Source organism: Tursiops truncatus, chromosome 15 (assembly GCF_011762595.2).
Source record: "Tursiops truncatus isolate mTurTru1 chromosome 15, mTurTru1.mat.Y, whole genome shotgun sequence".
In the NCBI taxonomy this organism is placed as follows: Eukaryota; Metazoa; Chordata; class Mammalia; order Artiodactyla; family Delphinidae; genus Tursiops; species Tursiops truncatus.
In genome coordinates, this window is record NC_047048.1 from 22,805,723 (window position 1) to 22,823,947 (window position 18,225).

General features: G+C 42.3%; 1 protein-coding gene across 6 annotated transcripts in view; it reads right to left on the minus strand.

Annotated features, from left to right (window-relative positions):
- IQCK (IQ motif containing K) overlaps positions 1 to 18,225 on the minus strand; it is a 126,238-nt gene that overhangs the window by 55,965 nt on the left and 52,048 nt on the right. For 4 of the 6 annotated variants that reach the window (XM_019921798.3, XM_019921799.3, XM_019921797.3 and 1 more), the window contains one exon: positions 11,445 to 11,529. In XM_019921798.3, coding sequence (XP_019777357.2) covers positions 11,445 to 11,529 — 85 coding nt within the window. Of the gene's footprint in view, positions 1 to 9,252; positions 9,451 to 11,444; positions 11,530 to 18,225 lie in introns of all 6 variants that reach the window. The other 2 variants (XM_073792256.1, XM_073792257.1) reach the window with 1 other exon arrangement.

An 18,225-nucleotide genomic window follows, 5' to 3' on the forward strand; every position in this document is an offset into this window, starting at 1 on the left:
GTCAGATCATGTCACTCCTCTGCTTCAAACCCCATCACCACTTCTCATCAGAGTCAGCATGAAAATCCAAAGTTCCATCAAACTGACGAGAGCTCACACTTGACTGCATGGGACCTGGTCCCTGACTACTTTCTCACGTCCCTTCCCTCATCCTCAGCTCACTTTAATCAACCGCACTGACCCTCTTGTTGGTCCTCATATACCTCCAGCATCTTCTTGCTCCTGCAGGCCTCTGCATGTGCTTTTCCTTCTGCCTAGAATGAACTTCATTCACATCTCTTCTCAAATAACACCTTTTCAGAGAGGCCTTTCTCGACCAGACCCACCATCTGAAATGGTAGCCTGTGTTATTCTCTAGCCCTTTGGTTTGCTTTATTTTGCTTCACGGTACTTACTTGTAGTAGATAATGTTCAGCTCGGAGTATACTTCTCAGCTCCATTGACGCTGGGCTTGGCCATGTGACCTGCTTTGGCCGACAGAATGTGTGAGGAAGTGGCGTGTGCCAGTTCCCAGCCCCCGCCTTAAGACTCATTGTGTGTGTGCTTTGTTCACCCCTTTGAGAGCTTTTGACCTCTGTTGTAAAAAGAACAAGCCCCTCTTAGCCTGCTGATCTCAGAAGAATGACAGACCCTAGAGCAAAACTAACTAGAATCCAAATGCCTGGAGCCAAGCGTAGCCAAACCCAGCCTAGAGCAGCCCTGGCTGATCTGCAGACATGGGAGTAAGATGTAAATGTATGTTGTAAGCCACTGGGTTTGGGGGTAGTTTGTTAAACAGCATTACTGTGACAATAGCTAACTGATACACTTCTTGACATTATATTACAGATTGATGTATATCTGTTTATAGTCGATGGCAAGAATGCAACCTCCAGGAGGGCAGGGACTTGGTCTTATTCCCTGCAGTATGTCCAGCATCTAGACCAATGCCCACCTTCTGCATAGTAGGTACTCAATAAATACTAGTAAACGAATATCAGTGAGTGAATTGATTCTGACTGTAGATCCTGCTTAGCAGCTTAACTTTTATGCCTGACTGTTTTCAAAGTAGTCCAAGAATTTGCAAAGTATTTTTAAAAATTGTCTTGAAAAGGAGTTCTAGGCAGCATGCCCTCCATGAGGAGAATGTGACGCACACAGAGGTGTCTGCATTGTCTCTGTGCCAGATGCCATCCCTCTTCACCTGGGCCACATCTGAAGCCATCCAGAAACGACAGCCAGCTCCTGCCTGAGAACGGAAGTGCTGCTTTAAATGACGCTGGTTCACCTGGTCGGGCGGCTGTCCCCAGAGGAAGGCCAGGGAGATGGCTAACGACACACACAAAGGGAGGAAATGCCCCCCACCACCACGTGGAACAGCTGCACCAGGAGACACCCCTCTCTGGAGAGGAGGAAGAGGAAGTCAGCAAAGCTGCAAAGCTGACCAGCAATCTGGGGAAGCCGACACTCACGAGAAAGCAGAAGGAAAAAAGAAGCTGGTCCTTAGAACACTCGTTGTCTGGACTTGCTGAGGAAATAAAAACTGACACTAATTCTAAAGGTTTTTTCAGTCCTGCCATCTCGGCGCACTTTGGATTGGGAGTATTTTGAATGAGAAAATATTTGGCCAAATTCCTACCTGCCAACTACATTAGAAGGGTGTTTCCCTTAAAACACAAATGCTCAGCATAGATCTATGCGTGCTGATGTGGAAAGCTGTCCTGAAGGCTAAATGAAAGGTCAAGATGCAGGCTGTGGAGTGTGAGCCCATATTTATAAAAATATCCCGTATTCATAAAAAGTGCAATACATATACATAAATGTTCGTATATGCAATGGAAAAACACTGAAAAGACACACACCAAACTGTCAACAGTGGTTGCATCTGGGAAACAGGTTTAGAGTAGGACAGGACTAGAGATTTCACATTTTACTTTAAACTATTTTAACAATACTTGTTATGTTCTGAATGTTCGTGTCCCTCCAAAATTCGTATATTGAAGTCCTAACCCCCAATGTGATGGTATTAGGGGGTGGAGCCTTTGGGAGGTGACTAGGGTTAGATGAGGTCACAAAGGTAGGGTCCTCATGGTAGGATTAGTGCCCTTATAAGAAAAGATCACAGTGCTTGTTTTTCTCTCTGCCACGGGTGGACACAGTGAGAAGGCAGCCAACTGCAAGCCTAGAAGAGGGCTCTCACCAGACTCCACATCTGCCAGCACCTTGAGCTTGGATCTCTCAGCCTCCAGAACTGTGAGAAATAAATGTTTGCTGTTTAAGCCACCCAGTCTGTGATATTCTGTTAGAGCAGCCCAAACTAAGACATTATTTCTATATGGTTTCATTTTTGCTTACAATGAATATTGGCCTTTTTACAATAAAAATATCAATAAAAGACTTTTTCATACAAAGATGGCCAATTTTTTTCTGTACCGGAGCTGACATGCTGCTCCTTGCAATATTTTCAGAGGTGGTCAGATGTGGTTGTAAAAGGACATCTTGTTTCACACAATGATTGCCAGTGACAAGGGGCCCTTCTCTGAGAAGCAGACCTCCTCTCACTGGCTCTGAGGTAAGGGTTGGATCATGAGATATTCTGTACTTCTATCCTTGGCACTACGCCTCTGCTTGCCCGTCCTTCTAGTTACATCAGTGTTTGCTTTCTGCAAACATGCTGACATGACCCATCCTGGAAGGATCCGAGGTCTACAGTGTTACCCAGTTCTGCCAATATCACCACAGTCTTGAGGAGTGTATTTATACCACTTCTTGTCTCCGTCTGTGTGTTGGCGTTACAGTTACTCTCATACACCAAGCAATCTTTTAAGACACACACAAAATTGACAGAGAAACATTGATCTTTCCAGTTGGTCTTTAAAACCTCTCATTTGTTTAGGAACTTTTCCAAGAGGAAAAGACACTGATATGTCTTTCAATTACATCAACATTAATACCATCCATTTCTGCATCTACAGTTCACAGGACACTTTCTCATGCGTTGCCACTGAAAATCATTTTGATCCTTCTGATAACCTAGTGAGATAGAGTGGGCAGCTATTACTGTGCTCAACTTAAAGAGAAATAAATTGAGACTCTGAGTTTAGTGATTTGTCCTGGACCATTCAACTAGTAGGTAGCAAAGTTGATTCCAGTTCATCAGTGGGCCTAAACCCTGGTGCACGTTAGAGTCACCTGGGTGCTTTAAACAAATGCCCATCTCCTGTTCTCACCATAGTCAGTTGAACAAGAATCTCAGAGAATGAGGCCCTGGGCATTAGAATTTTAAAATAAAATCTTTCCACAGATGACTTTGATACATAGCGAGCTTGAGACCATTGCAATCTGTAGGTATAAATAAGCCATCCTTACGTTACTCTCATGTGCTTATTCATCACCAGGTGAAGGCCTCCCTTGTGCTGGAGTTCTACAGTAGAATACTGCACAGCAATGAAAAGGAAGGGGCTGCTGATGCACGCAGCCACGTGGAAGACCTTCATATGTATCAGGCCAAGTGAGAGAAGTCAGACTCAAAGGCTACACACTTTATGATTCCATTTGTATGCCATTCTGGAAAGGCAGAACCATAGTGGAAGAAAACAGATCATGGGTGCCAGGCCCTGGTGGTGGGAGCAGGGGTTAACTACAAAGGGGCAACGTGAGGGAATTTGGGGAGATGATAAACGTTCTATATCTTGATTAGGGGAGTGGTTAGACTATATGGATTTGTCAAAATTGAGAGACTGTACCCTAAAAGGGTAAATTTTACTGTATGTAACATGCATCTTAATAAGCCTGATTAAAACACACATACACACACACAATGCTACACTACTACACACCCACTAAAATGGCTAAAATTAAAAAGACTGACCACACCAAGATCAACAGATCAGGACTTGGAACAACGGGAACTCTCATACGTTGCTGGTAGGAATGGCTTTTTCAAAAAAAGGGGAGAGATGGGGTTTTGAGGACAGTCAGACCTGGGCTTGAATTCTGGCTCTACCACTTATCATTGTGTGATGTTGGCCAAGTAACTATGGGTTTTTAGGCCTTGGTTGGTTCATCTACACATGGGATAATAGAAGTATATACTTGCCTACTTTATAGCATCAGCATAAGGCACAAAGGAGATGTTGCTTGTGAAATGCTTGATGCAGTGCCTGACACATAGCAATGACCGATAATATTAGATTTGGCTATTCTTAACATTATTATCATTCTTCTTGGTACAGCTGTCTCTGGGCTCCTCCAGGAATGGGTGAGCTCTGTGTCTACAGTTCTTGGCAAGTAGAAGGCCCTCAACACATGTTTATCAAATGAAAGAATGAACAAATGAAGTCGCACGCAATGGAAGGCGTAAGGCCTCTATTTGAGTATAATGGCAGAAGGGTTGGCACTGGTCATTCTTGGGAGCATTCCACTTCAAGCATTACAGGTCAAATTTCTGAATTCCCAGCCAAAACCAGGACCTCTACATCATTGAGAAGTTTAGGAGTTTTATTCTACTTGTTCAGTGGGACTTGTATAGGTGGCCTTCGCCTCCCTAATGGCTTATAAATATTTCCCACATGTTAGAAAATGCTCAAAATCAATTCCAAATACGTGGGTTTCACAAATACCTCTGGAATAGCCTAACAAAGAGATCTCTTTAGATTGAATCTTCTGCTTGGGAAGGTAATGTGGTAGTGGAAATGGACTGAAACTGGATTCATGAGGCAACAAACAACAAGAAGATCCCATAGAGAAGACAAATCTTTCCACACGGAGTTCCTGGTAGGGGAGCCCTTAGGCCGAGACTGCTCATCAAATCACAAAGGGCATGGCCAGCCTCTCTGAGGCTTGCGAGAAATGGCTGTGCACCATCAAGAGGGGAACTGGCGGTAATCTGATGCAATGCCCCATTTCTAGCATTCCTTTTGCACAATACAATGTCTGACTTTTCCTGGCAAAGTCTGCTCACCTGCCAGCAGATATCAGCAATTGGAAGAGAAATTCCAAATGAAGAAAATCTTTTCTGTCCAGTTCTCAGATGAACTAAACGTGCCCAGTATGCCTTCAGCTGATGCTCTCCTTTAAAAACCCTTCTTGGGGGACTTCCCTGTTGGTCCAGTGGTTAAGAATCCATCTGCCAATGCAGGGGACATGGGTTCAATCCCTGGCCCGGGAAGATCCCACATGTTGTGGGGCAACTAAGCCCGTGCACTGCAACTACTGAGCCTGAGCTCTAGAGTCTGCATGCCACAACTACTGAGCCCACGCGCTGCAACTACTGAAGCCCATGCACCTAGAGCCCATGCTCCGCAACAAGAGACGCCACTGTAATGAGGAGCCCACATACGGCAACGAAGAGTAGCCCCCGCTCGCCACAACTATAGAAAGCCCGCACGCAGCAACAAAGACCCAGCGCAGCCAAAAAATATATACACATATACAAAATAAAATTTAAAAAATTAAAAAATTAAAAATAATTAAAAAAAATTAAAATTAAAAAAATTAAAAAGTCTGCTTGGGGATCATAATTTTTCATAGCAAACTTCATTTCCTCACATTACAAGGCTTGGTGAAGAGGTGGTTCATGAAGGCCAATGATAAAATGAATACACTTTTCTCAAGTGTAACCTCTGGGAAATTAATAAGCACAACTGTTGAGTTCAGGGATCTTGGTGCATAAGCAACTCCCCAAAAGGAGCCGGGCTTAACTACAAACGGGCAGCATGAGGGAATTTAAAAAATTTTTTAAAAGTCCATGTTTAAGTGCCTGCTTAAACCCCTGAGAAGAGCTTATAAAATAGAACAATACAGTTTGCTCTTCTTTGTTTTCAAATGCCCTCATTAGAGAGATCATTTAAGGGATTTGATTATTCACTAAAATATTTATGAAGTGCCTAATATGTACCAGACAGTGTTCTAGGGGCTGGGGATACAGGATGAACAAGTCAAGCAACTTCTACCCTCCTGGAGCTCACATTCTAGTCAGGGTGACAGGCAGTAGACAAGTGAATATCCAACACAATTACAGGTAGTTGGTAAGTGATAAACAGGGCATAAAGCATAGTAAGAGGCTGTGGAGTGATGGGGCGGTGCTATTTTTGGAAATGGTGACCAGGAGAGACATCCAAGAAGAACCCTGAATGAGGCAGGAAGGGTACCATGATTGACAGCTGCCAGCACAAAGAACAAACAGCAAGTGCAAAGGCCCTGAGCCAGGAGCGTGCCTGATGTGCCTGAGGAACTACAAGGAGGCCACTAGCTGGCTTTTCTCAAAGATTCCCTGTTAAGGAAAACAGAACCACCACTACCACCACCCCCACCAACAGCTAATATTTATTTTGGATTTATTATGCACCTGGCACTGTGCTAAGCCCCCTCATGTGGACAAATCATCTGATTCAATCTTCATAAGTAGGAACTATTATTATTGACTCAGCCCCCTTCCTTGGTCTCAGCTCCGCTAGCCTCTGCAGTCACTTCTCCCGCAGGCTCTTCACACAATGGCAAGGTGGTTGTTGATAGTCTAGCCTCTCAGCAGGCTATCAAGCTGCTCTGTCCCAGCAACCCTTAGGAGAATCCCAGAATGGAGTTTCACTAGGTGTGACTGGCCTTCCCCTGCCCATCATGAACTAACCCCTGTAGCCAGAAGAATGTGATATTTGAGTGTCCATGTTACCAAATGAATCACATCCAAGCTGTCTCAGGCCGGAGGGAAGTGGGACACTGCACAACTCGAAACCTTGCATGCTTTGTTTATACCAAGCTATTTCTCCTTGAGGGTGCCTCATTTACCCCAGGTCAGTTCACTATTGACAAAGGGATAACTGCACAGATTCTCATCGTTCTCTGCAGGATCTCCATTTTTTTTTTTTTTTTTTAACTTTGCAAAGCCACAAAGGGGGCTGCTGGAGCAACCTTGCACTGTATTGTTCATCAAAGAACATTAATGATTGATGGCCATTGTGATTCTCAGTTGTCACAATGCCTGGAGGGGGAGTTGATGTTGGGAGGAGGGGAAAATTGCATGCCACACTGGTGTCTAGACTGAGTTAGACAGAATAAAATAAAACAAATGGGCAGAAGGCTTAAAACACCAGGAGCCTATTTAGGCAGAATAAATATTCAGTGGATTTATCTGGTCTCTGCCTCCTAAATCATTAAAGAAATTTCAATCATTATGGCCCATGAGAACCTCTTATGAACATCATGAAAGAACAGTCTTCTCCATCAGTTGATACCTACTACATCTAGTATTTCATAAGCAGAAGAGCACCACTAATGTGGTAGTCTGGCTTATCACCAAACACACTTCAGAAAGGAGACTGTGAGAGGACCAGATTTCATTCACAATATCCAAATGGATTTTTAAATACCCCACTCAGTTTTGCATGTTGAAACAATCTGGCTTTCTAACCGTTAACGTAGTATTTTGAAAGAAGAAAGAAGAACACGTCTACTTCTACAGAAGTGCTTAATGTCGAGAAATAACTAACTCTCAGGAACCTATTTACAATGCTAATTATAACATCACAACTCTCAAGAATGGTTTACTACAAATAGTTTTTCATACCAGGTGATATTTCTGTTCATGTGGTCAGTTTAAAAATATTTTATGAAATGTCTGGATGGTTTTATGACATCTGAGGTTGTCAGATTTCTGGATTTTAAAACTTCCTGGCAAGAATATTATTCAGACTTAAAAAAGGAAGAAAGTTCTGACACATGCTACAATATAGGTGAAACTTGAGGATATTTTGCTAAGTGAAATAAGCCAAAAGGTTAAAGTCTGCATGATGCCATTTACATGAGGTACTTAGAAGTAGTCAAATTCATAGAGACAGAAAGTAGGAGGGTGATTGCCAGAGGCTGGGACAGGGGGGGAGTGGGAAGTTAATGGATACAGAGTTTCAGTTTAGAAAGATGGATGGGAGTGATGGTTGCAAAACAATGCAAATATACTTAATGTCACTGAACTGTGCACTAAAAATTAGTTAAAATAGTAAATTTTATGTTATATATATTTTACTACACACACAAATTTTTATGGGAGACTGTATTTTTCCTTCATAGTGTTTAAGAAAGTACAAGTAAAGGTTTTTGTTAACTTCAAAAAACATGTTAAGTGTAGTAAAAACTAGACCCCTAGCAGGTAGAAACTGCTGGCCCTACACCCATAGACCCTAGACTGGTTGGAGCTGGAAAACTGATGATCGAGATTCCTGAAACACCACCCTATCACCTCACCATCTACCAATCAAAAATTGCCCATGAGCTGATTAGGCACCCTGCAACTCTCACCACAACACTGTCTTTAAAAACCTTTCCCTGGGGCTTCCCTGGTGGTGCAGTGGTTGAGAATCTGCCCGCTAGTGCAGGGGACATGGGTTCGAGCCCTGGTCTGGGAGGATCCCACATGTCACGGAGCAACTGGGCCCGTGAGCCACAACTACTGAGCCTGTGTGTCTGGAGCCTGTGCTCTGCAACAAGAGAGGCCGCAATAGTGAGAGGCCTGCGTACCGCGATGAAGAGTGGCCCCCGCTTGCCACAACTAGAGAAAGCCCTCGCACAGAAACGAAGACCCAACACAGCAAAAATAAATTAATTAATAAACTCCTACCCCCAACATCTTCTAAAAAATAAATAAATAAATAAAAAATTAAAGCACCTGGGTTCTAGCCCTAGCTCTGCCACTTACTATCTCAACTTAAAAAAAAAAAAAAAAGGCTTTCCCTGAAAGCCATCAGAGAGTTTGGGTCTTTTGAGGATTAGCTGCCCATTCCCCTTGCTGGCACCCTGCAATAAACACTGTATTTTCCTTCACTACAACCCAGTGCCAGTAGATTAGCTCTGCTGTGCATCTGGTGAGCAGACCTGAGTTTGGTTCAGTAACACTGTCCCTCTAAAATCAGGAACAAGACAAAGATGCCCACTCTCACCGCTTTTATTCAACTTAGTATTAGAAGTCCTAGCCTAAGCAACTAGGCAAGAAAAAGAAATAAAAGACATCCAAATTGGAAAGGAAGAAGTAAAACTGTCACTATATGTGGATGACATAATTTTAAATATAGAAAATCCTAAAGACTCCACCAAAAAACTATTAAAAATAATAAATGAATACAGTAAAGTTACAGGATACAAAATCAAAATACAAAAATCTACTTCATTTCTGTATGCTAAAAATGAACAAGCAGGAGGAGAAATTAAGAAGGCAATCCCATTTACAATTGCTACAAAAAGAATAAAATACCTAGGAATAAATTTAACCAAGGGGTAAAAAACCTGTACAGTAGGGCTTCCCTGGTGGCACAGTGATTGAGAGTCCGCCTGCTGATGCAGGGGACACGGGTTCGTGCCCCAGTCTGGGAGGATTCCACGTGCCGCGGAGCGGCTGGGCCTGTGAGCCATGGCCGCTGGGCCTGCGCGTCCGGAGCCTGTGCTCCACAATGGGAGAGGCCACAACAGTGAGAGGCCCGCGTACTGCAAAAAAACAAAACAAAACAAAACAAAAACCTGTACAATAAAAACTCTAAGATGTTGTTGAAAGAAACTGAAGAATACACAAATAAATTGACAGATATTTCATGCTCATGGATTGGAAGGATTAACACTGTTAAAATGTCCATATTACCTAATGCAATCTACAGATTCAGTGCGATCCCTATCAAAATCCCAAGGACATTTTTCACAGAAATAGAATTAAAAGTTCTAAAATTTGTATGGAACCACAAAATACCCCAAATAGCCAAAGCAGTTCTGAGAAAAAAAAGAACAAAGCTGGAAGTATCACCCTTCCTGATTTCAAGCTATTATATATTACAAAGCTATAGTAATCAAAACAGCATGGTGTTGGCAGAAAAACAGATACACAGATCAATGGAACACAACTGAGAGCCCACAAATAAAGCCACACATATATGAACAATTAATTTACGACAAAAGAGCAAAGAACATACAATGGAGAAAGGATAGTCTCTTCAATAAATGTTGTTGGGAAAACTGAACAGCCACATGCAAAAAAATGAAAGTAGTTCGGTATCCACCATATACAAAAATCAATTCAAAATGGACTAAAGACTTCAATGAATCTAGGACCTGAAACCATAAAACTCCTAGGAAAAAACATAGGAAGTATGCCCTTTGACATTGGTTTTAGCAATATATTTCTGGATATGTCTCCTCAGGCAAGGGAGACAAAGAAAAAATAAACAAATGAGATTACATCAAACTAAAAAGGTTTTGCACAGCAAAGGAAACCATCAACAAAACAAAAAGACAACCTACTGAATGAGAGATGGTATTGGCAAATCATATATCTGATAAGGGATTAATATGGAAAATATATAAAGAACTTATACAACTCAACAACAACAACAAAAAAAACCCTATCAAAAATGGACAGAAGAGCTGAATAGACATTTTTCCAAAGAAGACATATATATGGCCAACAGGCACAGGAAAAGATGTTCAACATCCTCATTATAATGGCTATTATCAAAAAGTCAAGAAATAATGAGTGTTGGTGAGGGTGTGGAGAAAAGGGAACCCTCATGTACTGTTGGTGGGAATGTAAACTGGTGCAGCCACTACGGAAAATATCGTGGAGATCCCTCAAAAAAATAAGAATAGAACTATCATATGATCCAGCTATTCCACTTCTGGGTATTTATCCAAAGAATATGAAAACACTAATTTGAAAAGATATATACACCCCTATGTTCACCACAGCATTATTCACAATAGCCAAGATAGTGAAACAACATACGTGCCCATCAACGGATGAATGGATAAAGAAGATGTAACACACACACACACACACACACACACACACACACACACACACACACGCAAAATGGAATATTACTCAGGCACACAAAAAAAGAAATCTTGCCATTTGCAACAGCATGGTTGGACCTTTAGGGTATTATGCTAAGTAAAATAAGTCAGATGGAGAAAGACAAATACTGTATGATTTCACTCATATGTGGAATATAAAAAACAAACAAACAAAAAGACAAAATAAATGAACAAACCAAACCAAACAGAAACAAACATGTAGATACAGAGAACTGAAAAGTGGTTACCAGAGGGGAAGGGGCTGGAGCGAGGGTAAAATGGGTAAAGGGGATTGACTGTAGGGTGATGGGTGGAAACTAAATTTCTATTGGTGAGCATGCTGTAGTGTATAGACTGAAATATAATGAAACCCATAAAATGGTATAAACAAAATTTATCTCAATAAAAAGTAAACTTTAAAAAAGGTTGGAGGGTACTTTTAATAATAACTGCATAAGTTTTGGTGGAAATTCTAAATCATTCTTTAAGACCTGTTTTACAGAGAATCTTATTTCTGAGGTCTGGATGTTAGCTATACTATCCTATGTTCCAAATTCATCTAAAGGTTGTCCCCTGGGTCTTCCACAGCACAAAAATTCCCCATCAGACCAAATGCCGTAATTGCACATGACTCTTACCAGATAGGCTCTCCAGAAGGACTGAATGCAGAGCGCTGCTGCCGATTCTGTCAGCAGGAGGGAGAGTGGGATCGCCGGCCGTGGGCTGAAAAGCAATAAAATGGTCATAAGTCCATGAGAATCCATCCTTCAGCATCAGCAGAGCCTTTGACAATGTAATGGCCTCTCTGATTAAGTGCCTCATCTATTCCCATTCTTAGAAAGCAACAATGTCATTTTTTATAGAAAAGTTTAGGCTTGAGTTAGCATTTCTTTGTTTTAAAATCTGGGATGGATTTTTTGTTTTTAACCAGCATAATCTTAAATCACTGTTAGCCTGCCCTGCTTTGAAGGGCTCAGGTTAGAAAGCTGCGTGTTAGTTCTGAAGGTGCAACATACATGTTACTGATATAAGCCTATGTGGACATAAAGCAAGAGACAAAGCAGAAGGCACATTTATATACTGCATTATGACTGAGATATAATAAAGGACTCTTTTTCCAACTTTCTATTGAAGGGGAATTAAGTAGTCCATTTCTTTCCTGAAATACTACAATTTATCTCTGATCAGTGTACATTCCAGTTTAATGTGGTTTAAATTCAAGAACATTTTAAAGTTAAGTTCTTCTACTACATCTTACTAAGCAATAAAATATCTCAAGAGCAGTGTCTGCTCTTGAGGGATTCTTCGATTATGGTGGGTTGTCTGATCATCGATACCACATTCAAAAATCATGGCTAAATGCTCCTTTTTTGTTGTTTATTTCCTAAAAGCTGTTTAGAGATACTAACTGCTGACCAGATTTTACAAGTCTGACTTAATTCTGGTTCCTTATGTTTCCCCAAAGCACAGCTACCTCTGAAAAACCAAAAGTCAAGACTTTTCAGATATAGTGCAAAGAAATAAACCTCTGAACGAATGTGGGTCACATAGACACTGCTCTCAGGGCAGGATCCCCAGAAACGACTTTGCAAGTGAGGGATCCCCAAGAGTCTTGGCCTCCAGACTCTCCCTAATGACAGCCATCATTTGAGTTTACAGTAACTCTTATTTTACAGAGAGAGGTTGACTAACCTGTCCAGGGTCACACAGCTTATAAATGGCCTAGTCAGGATCTGGGCCCAGATCCCCAAGCCCGGCTTCCCTCACATTGCCGTGCTGACACCAGACCTCGGCTGGGCCACCACTTGCAGATGCCCAGCCTGACAGACTCCGGAGCTAACTGGCAACAATGCACAATTCTCCAGCATCTGGGGTTTTATTTCCTTCTAAACCCAGACTTAAAAACAACAACAAGAACAACAAAAAAACCCACTCTTGATACAGTATATTTGTGTGAATGAATGAATGCTCTTTTGGATTATTCCAAAATCAAAGAAATCAAAGCCGGGAAGAACCTAAGGGGTTATCAAGACAATTTCTAGCGAGTGCAGTGTTGCCGGGTTCTGGGTCTCCAGCTGGGCGGGTCCTTTCTAAGAGAACAAGAAACGGAGATTCTACTTCTTTGGAGAGATAATTACAACCTCCAAATGATAGCATTGTTAGAAACCTTTCCCTAATGTTCTGCTTTCATTTTTATTTGCTTTTTTTGTTTGTTCTGTTTTTGTTTTCACTTCTTTTTGCCTAACGTCTAGTTTTCTGGGCTGCAATAGAGCATTTGTATTTTTCTGGAGGTACACTGCCTCCCTGCTTTCCACATTAAATGTCTCTCCTCATACACTGTCCTTATTCTGTAAATCTTGGTTGCGTGACACCAACAAATCACATCCCTGAAGTAATTCTCCTTCACTAGTTAAAAAGCAACGGCTTCTAGAGAGACCTTGGTGTTTCTAAGGAGACCTTAGTGTGCTGGCAGTGAATTCATGAGAATAATGCTATCGTGCAACAATACCAGCTGATATGTACTAAGAGCTTCCCCGGCTCCCCTCCCACCAGCCTTGCTCCTTGTGCTGTAGCCAGAGGCGCCCTTTTCATCTCCACCAATGTGGCCTCCCACCTCAGGGCCTTTGCAGAGGTGCTTTCCTCCACCTCCAGTATCCTCTTACTCCCAGCCAGGTCACTGCATACAGTGTGCAAGCTGTTCTCTCCTCAAGGGCTCCCAGCAAATGGGCCAGAGGGCACTGAAACCCCAGCACATACTCTGCCACCTCTGCCCTAGGGCAGGGGCACCTTTGACTAATTTGCTCAAGGGCACCTTGGGGCTGAGACCTCCTTCTCCCAGTTCACTATATTTTTTTTGAATTTTAGAATTTTATTTATTTTTTTTATACAGCTGGTTCTTATTAGTTATCCATTTTATACATACTAGTGTATATGTGTCAATCCCAATCTCCCAATTCATCCCACCCCCTCACCCCCCGTCACTTTCCCCCCTTGGTGTCCATACGTTTGTTCTCTGCATCTGTGTCTCTATTTCTGCCCTGCAAATCAGTTCATCTGTACCATTTTTCTAGGTTCCACATATACGCGTTAATATACGATATTTGTTTTTCTCTTTCTGACTTACTTCACTCTGTATGACAGTCTCTATGTCCATCTACGTCTCTACAAATGACCCAACTTCATTCCTTTTTATGGTAATATTCCATTGTATATATGTACCACATCTTCTTTATCCATTCGTCTGTCGATGGGCATTTAGGTTGCTTCCATGACCTGGCTATTGTAAACAGTGTTGCAATGAACATTGGGGTGCATGTATCTTTTTGAATTATGGTTTTCTCTGGGTATATGCCCAGGAGTGGGATTGCTGGGTCATACAGTAATTCTATTTTTAGTTTTTTAAGGAACCTCCATACTGTTCTCCATAGTAGCTGTATCAATTTACATTCCCACCAACAGTTCACTCTTATTATTTCTTCTGATCTCCACTCAAATGTTATGGAATGATGTCCTTTGATTAGATCAGGGCCATTGGCACTCTGTGAAATTTTCCCTCCTAGTCCTTGGCCCAATTTGGAGATATAAATCTGTGTGATTATCTAAAGAACACCCAAATCCTCAACTAGACTGAAAGCTCCATGAGGGCAGAGACTGGGCCTGTGTTTGCTCCTCTTGGCATTTCCAGCACTTGGGACAACGTCTGGCACATAGCAGACACTCAGTAAATCTTTGTGGGATGAGCCTCTGCCCAGCTCAGTATGCTAAGCTCTTTCCACACAGTGTTTCATTAAATCCTCATGACATTAATAATGAGCTGTTGTTGTCCTTCTTTTAGAGTGAAGAAACTGAGGCATAGAGGGGTGAAGCGGGTCGTTCAAGGTCACTGACTATTTCCTGCTAAGAATGCAAACTGCCCAGGAAACACAGGGAGTGGACCACGGAGAAGAGGAGGGCAACTCACAAGGTCACTCATATGGAATTCAGGGTCTAGCAGCTGCAAGTGTTCAATAGAGGAAAACACAGCCATTTGCCTAGAAGATAAAACTGAGGGGGGAAAAGCCGTAGTCATAGAAAACGCCGTCTTGATTAATCCTTACAGTAATAACTTGGCAGGTATTCATTTGCCTGAAGTTCCACAGGGAAATCCGATGTCAGGACAGCAGAACGAAGTGCAGTTTGTCACTTGTATCTGAGGGGAGATTTGATGGCGCCTTTCTGTTCAGCTACAATTTTCCTGTTTTAAGTACGTTTTTCTGTACCGATGTCATGAAATCCTCAAAGTATCAGTACTCCCATTTTGGAATAGCAGTAGGAAAGGAGAATGGCAAATCTGGGGACACAACAGGCTAGGCGAGCCCAACAAAGGGCTTCCAGCAGTAATGAAACCCTGAACCGCTTTGCATCACAATGACATCTCCAAAAAGCGAAATGAGATTTCTAATAGGCCTTTAAGCAGTAATATGAGGCCACCTTTAGTGACATCCTTGCTTTCACGGCTAAATAATGGGGCGCTGTCTAGTTCCCAAAGCAAGAATAAGTATGAGAAAGCCAGTGTAAATCAGGCCAAATAAAAAGGACTTGATCTTCGGAGAGCAGTTCCTAGGAATTATCAATCATTTCAGCAGGTCAACTTGAAAGGATAGAAGCTATGCCAGGCCCTTTTTATTTTTTTGCGGTACGCGGGCCTCTCACTGTTGTGGCCTATCCCATTGCAGAGCACAGGCTCCGGACGTGCAGGCCCAGCGGCCATGGGTCACAGGCCCAGCCGCTCCGCGGCACGTGGGATCCTCCCAGACCGGGGCACAAACCCGTGTACCCCGCATCGGCAGGCGGACTCTCAACCACTGCACCACCAGGGAAGCCCTAGGCCCTTTTCTCTCTTTTGGAATCCGTGCAACTGGCTTCAGGTCAAATAAAAATTGAGATTGAGTAGAGGTGACTGCTCATCATGGGGGAACTGGGGAGGGAAGGGGAAACAAAAGCGCCAATCACAGGAGAAGGCAGCTGAGGCTCCTTGGGGCTTAAATTGGAGGTCCCCAGAGCAAATAGGTTTGAGCATTCCAACGGACAAAACAGTACTGCTGAGTGTTTCCAAGAAGAATTGTCCTGTTGGTAGTGCTCGTTTGTCATGTCCTCCTTCTTCTTCTCAAACATGAATTAAATCTATTTGAATCACAACAATTGCTGCCGTAATTCTGAGAAGGAACAGTCTATTCTTCTGACTGTATACGCGTGTATGTATAAATGTGCACACACACACAGGCAATTCTTCCCCCATTTTTGGATGCTCAGTAAAAGATTTCAAGACCTAAAGAAGCTACAGCATACTTGCAAAATACATAAGAGAAGCTGAGAAGTTAGTCTTTATTAACTTCTCCATCCAGCTCTAAGACAAAAGTTACCATCTGAAATGACATTTACGAAGAATAAAGCAGAAAAGGGAAAGGCTTGCTTAATATTGAAAACTGAATCTTGAAATCCAATTGTTTTCCAATTTTCATTAGGTAAAAGATTACGTTGTTTTCTTGTACCATGAAAGCACAACCCAGATGCAAAGCCATTTACAAAATGACACAGGCACTCAATCAACCATCATTCATAAAGCCTTTCACCAATTCATGAGGCCAGTACTTGATAACCTCTACTCAGCGTATTCAGCAAAAGAGATTACGCGGTCCCTGCCCTCAGCCTTAACTGGTTTCCCAAACATTCTGTGTTGGAGGCATCGCAGTCTTGAGTAATGAACTTCAAATATTTGGAAGCAGTACGATAGAGGTTATCTGGAATGGGACTTCCAGACTAGCCATTAGGATGGAATCTCCTAGAATTCTTTCAATTCCAGCCTTCCATTACGCAAGGAATAGCTCCGAAAACCAGTAAGGAAGAGCCAGCTGCATTAATCTCTAACAGCCTAAAGCACATTTTAAAAAATCATAGTTACCAGAATGTGATCTCGCTTCACCCCCTCAGCAACTCCACTCTGGGAGACCAACAAGCAGTTAGTTATTACCCTGACATCAGGCTGAATCACTCTCCTATATAAACAAGTCCTGTTTTATCAGCCCCATCACTGGAAGCTGCATATGCGTCCGGTTAACAGTGTTGCCTAAACAACAAGCTGCAAGACCTCGTGCTCACCCTTGGACTGCTGGTATAACCACCTTAAAAACCAGGGCTCTGCTACCTGCTGCTGTTTGATAGATATGCCCAGATTGCTCTGTTATTTAGTCCCTTTGTGACTGAGTACATGTTTTCTCTAATGTGGCTTAAGGAGACCTGCCTCTTCCCCACTGTCTTTCTTCCCTCTCTAGGGGTGTATGGGAAGAGCATGCCACCTTCCTAACCCCTTGCAAACCTCTCACAGGGGATCTTAACTTCTTTTGTGCCATAATCCCTTTTCACTTTGGCAATTTGGATTCCTTCTCTGAATAATATTTTTTTTAATATAAAAGTAAGTACATAGGGACTTCCCTGGTGGTGCAGTGGTTAAGAATCCACCTGCCAATGCAGGGGACACGGGTTCGAGCCCTGGTCCGGGAAGATCCCACATGCCGCGGAGCAACTAAGCCCATGCGCCACAACTACTGTGACTGTGCTCTAGAGCCCACGAGCCACAACTACTGAGCTTGTGCACCACAACTACGGAGCCCGTGCACTGGAGCCTGTGCTCCACAACAAGAGAAGCCACGGCAATGAGAAGCCCACGCACCGCAATGAAGAGTGGCCCCCGCTCGCCCCAACCAGAGAAAGCCCACGCACAGCAACGAAGACCCAACGCAGCCATAAATAAATAAATAAATATATTTAAAAAAAAAAGTAAGTACATAAGATTTCAAAGTAAACCAACTGAAATACAGTTATCAAAATATTTTTTAAAACTGTTGGTGATAAAGTAATATACGTGCTTCTAAATCATACAGTAAATAAGAAGAGCTAATGGCAGTTCAATTAACTACTATAATTTGAAAGAAGAGACAAGTATAAATGATATTTCAAGATCACTGCAACAACTATAATGGGATGTAAAAACATCTGATGGTTGCTATCAGTAACAAAGGTACAGTTACTGCGGGTACTACTGAGGTTTGTTTCCCACATTCATAATTAAAAGAGAGGCCAAATTTCAGTTACAGACTAGTGAAAATAAAGAAGTAATTTCCCTGCCTTCCAAGGTCAGGGACCCCTGAATCATAGACAGTTGTGGCTAGAGCTGGGGAATGGGGGAAGATGAATTTTGCATCCAGGATGAGACTGAAGACTAAGGATTTAAATTAACAAGATGAATCCAAACAGTGAAATCAGACTATCTAAAAACAGTGACCAGGAAGTTATGGAATTTGGTCAAAAGTTATTAAAGGGCTACTTCTCAGATGGAAGAGAGATTCAGTGTAATATAGTGATGCAGTTACTGGAGAAGAT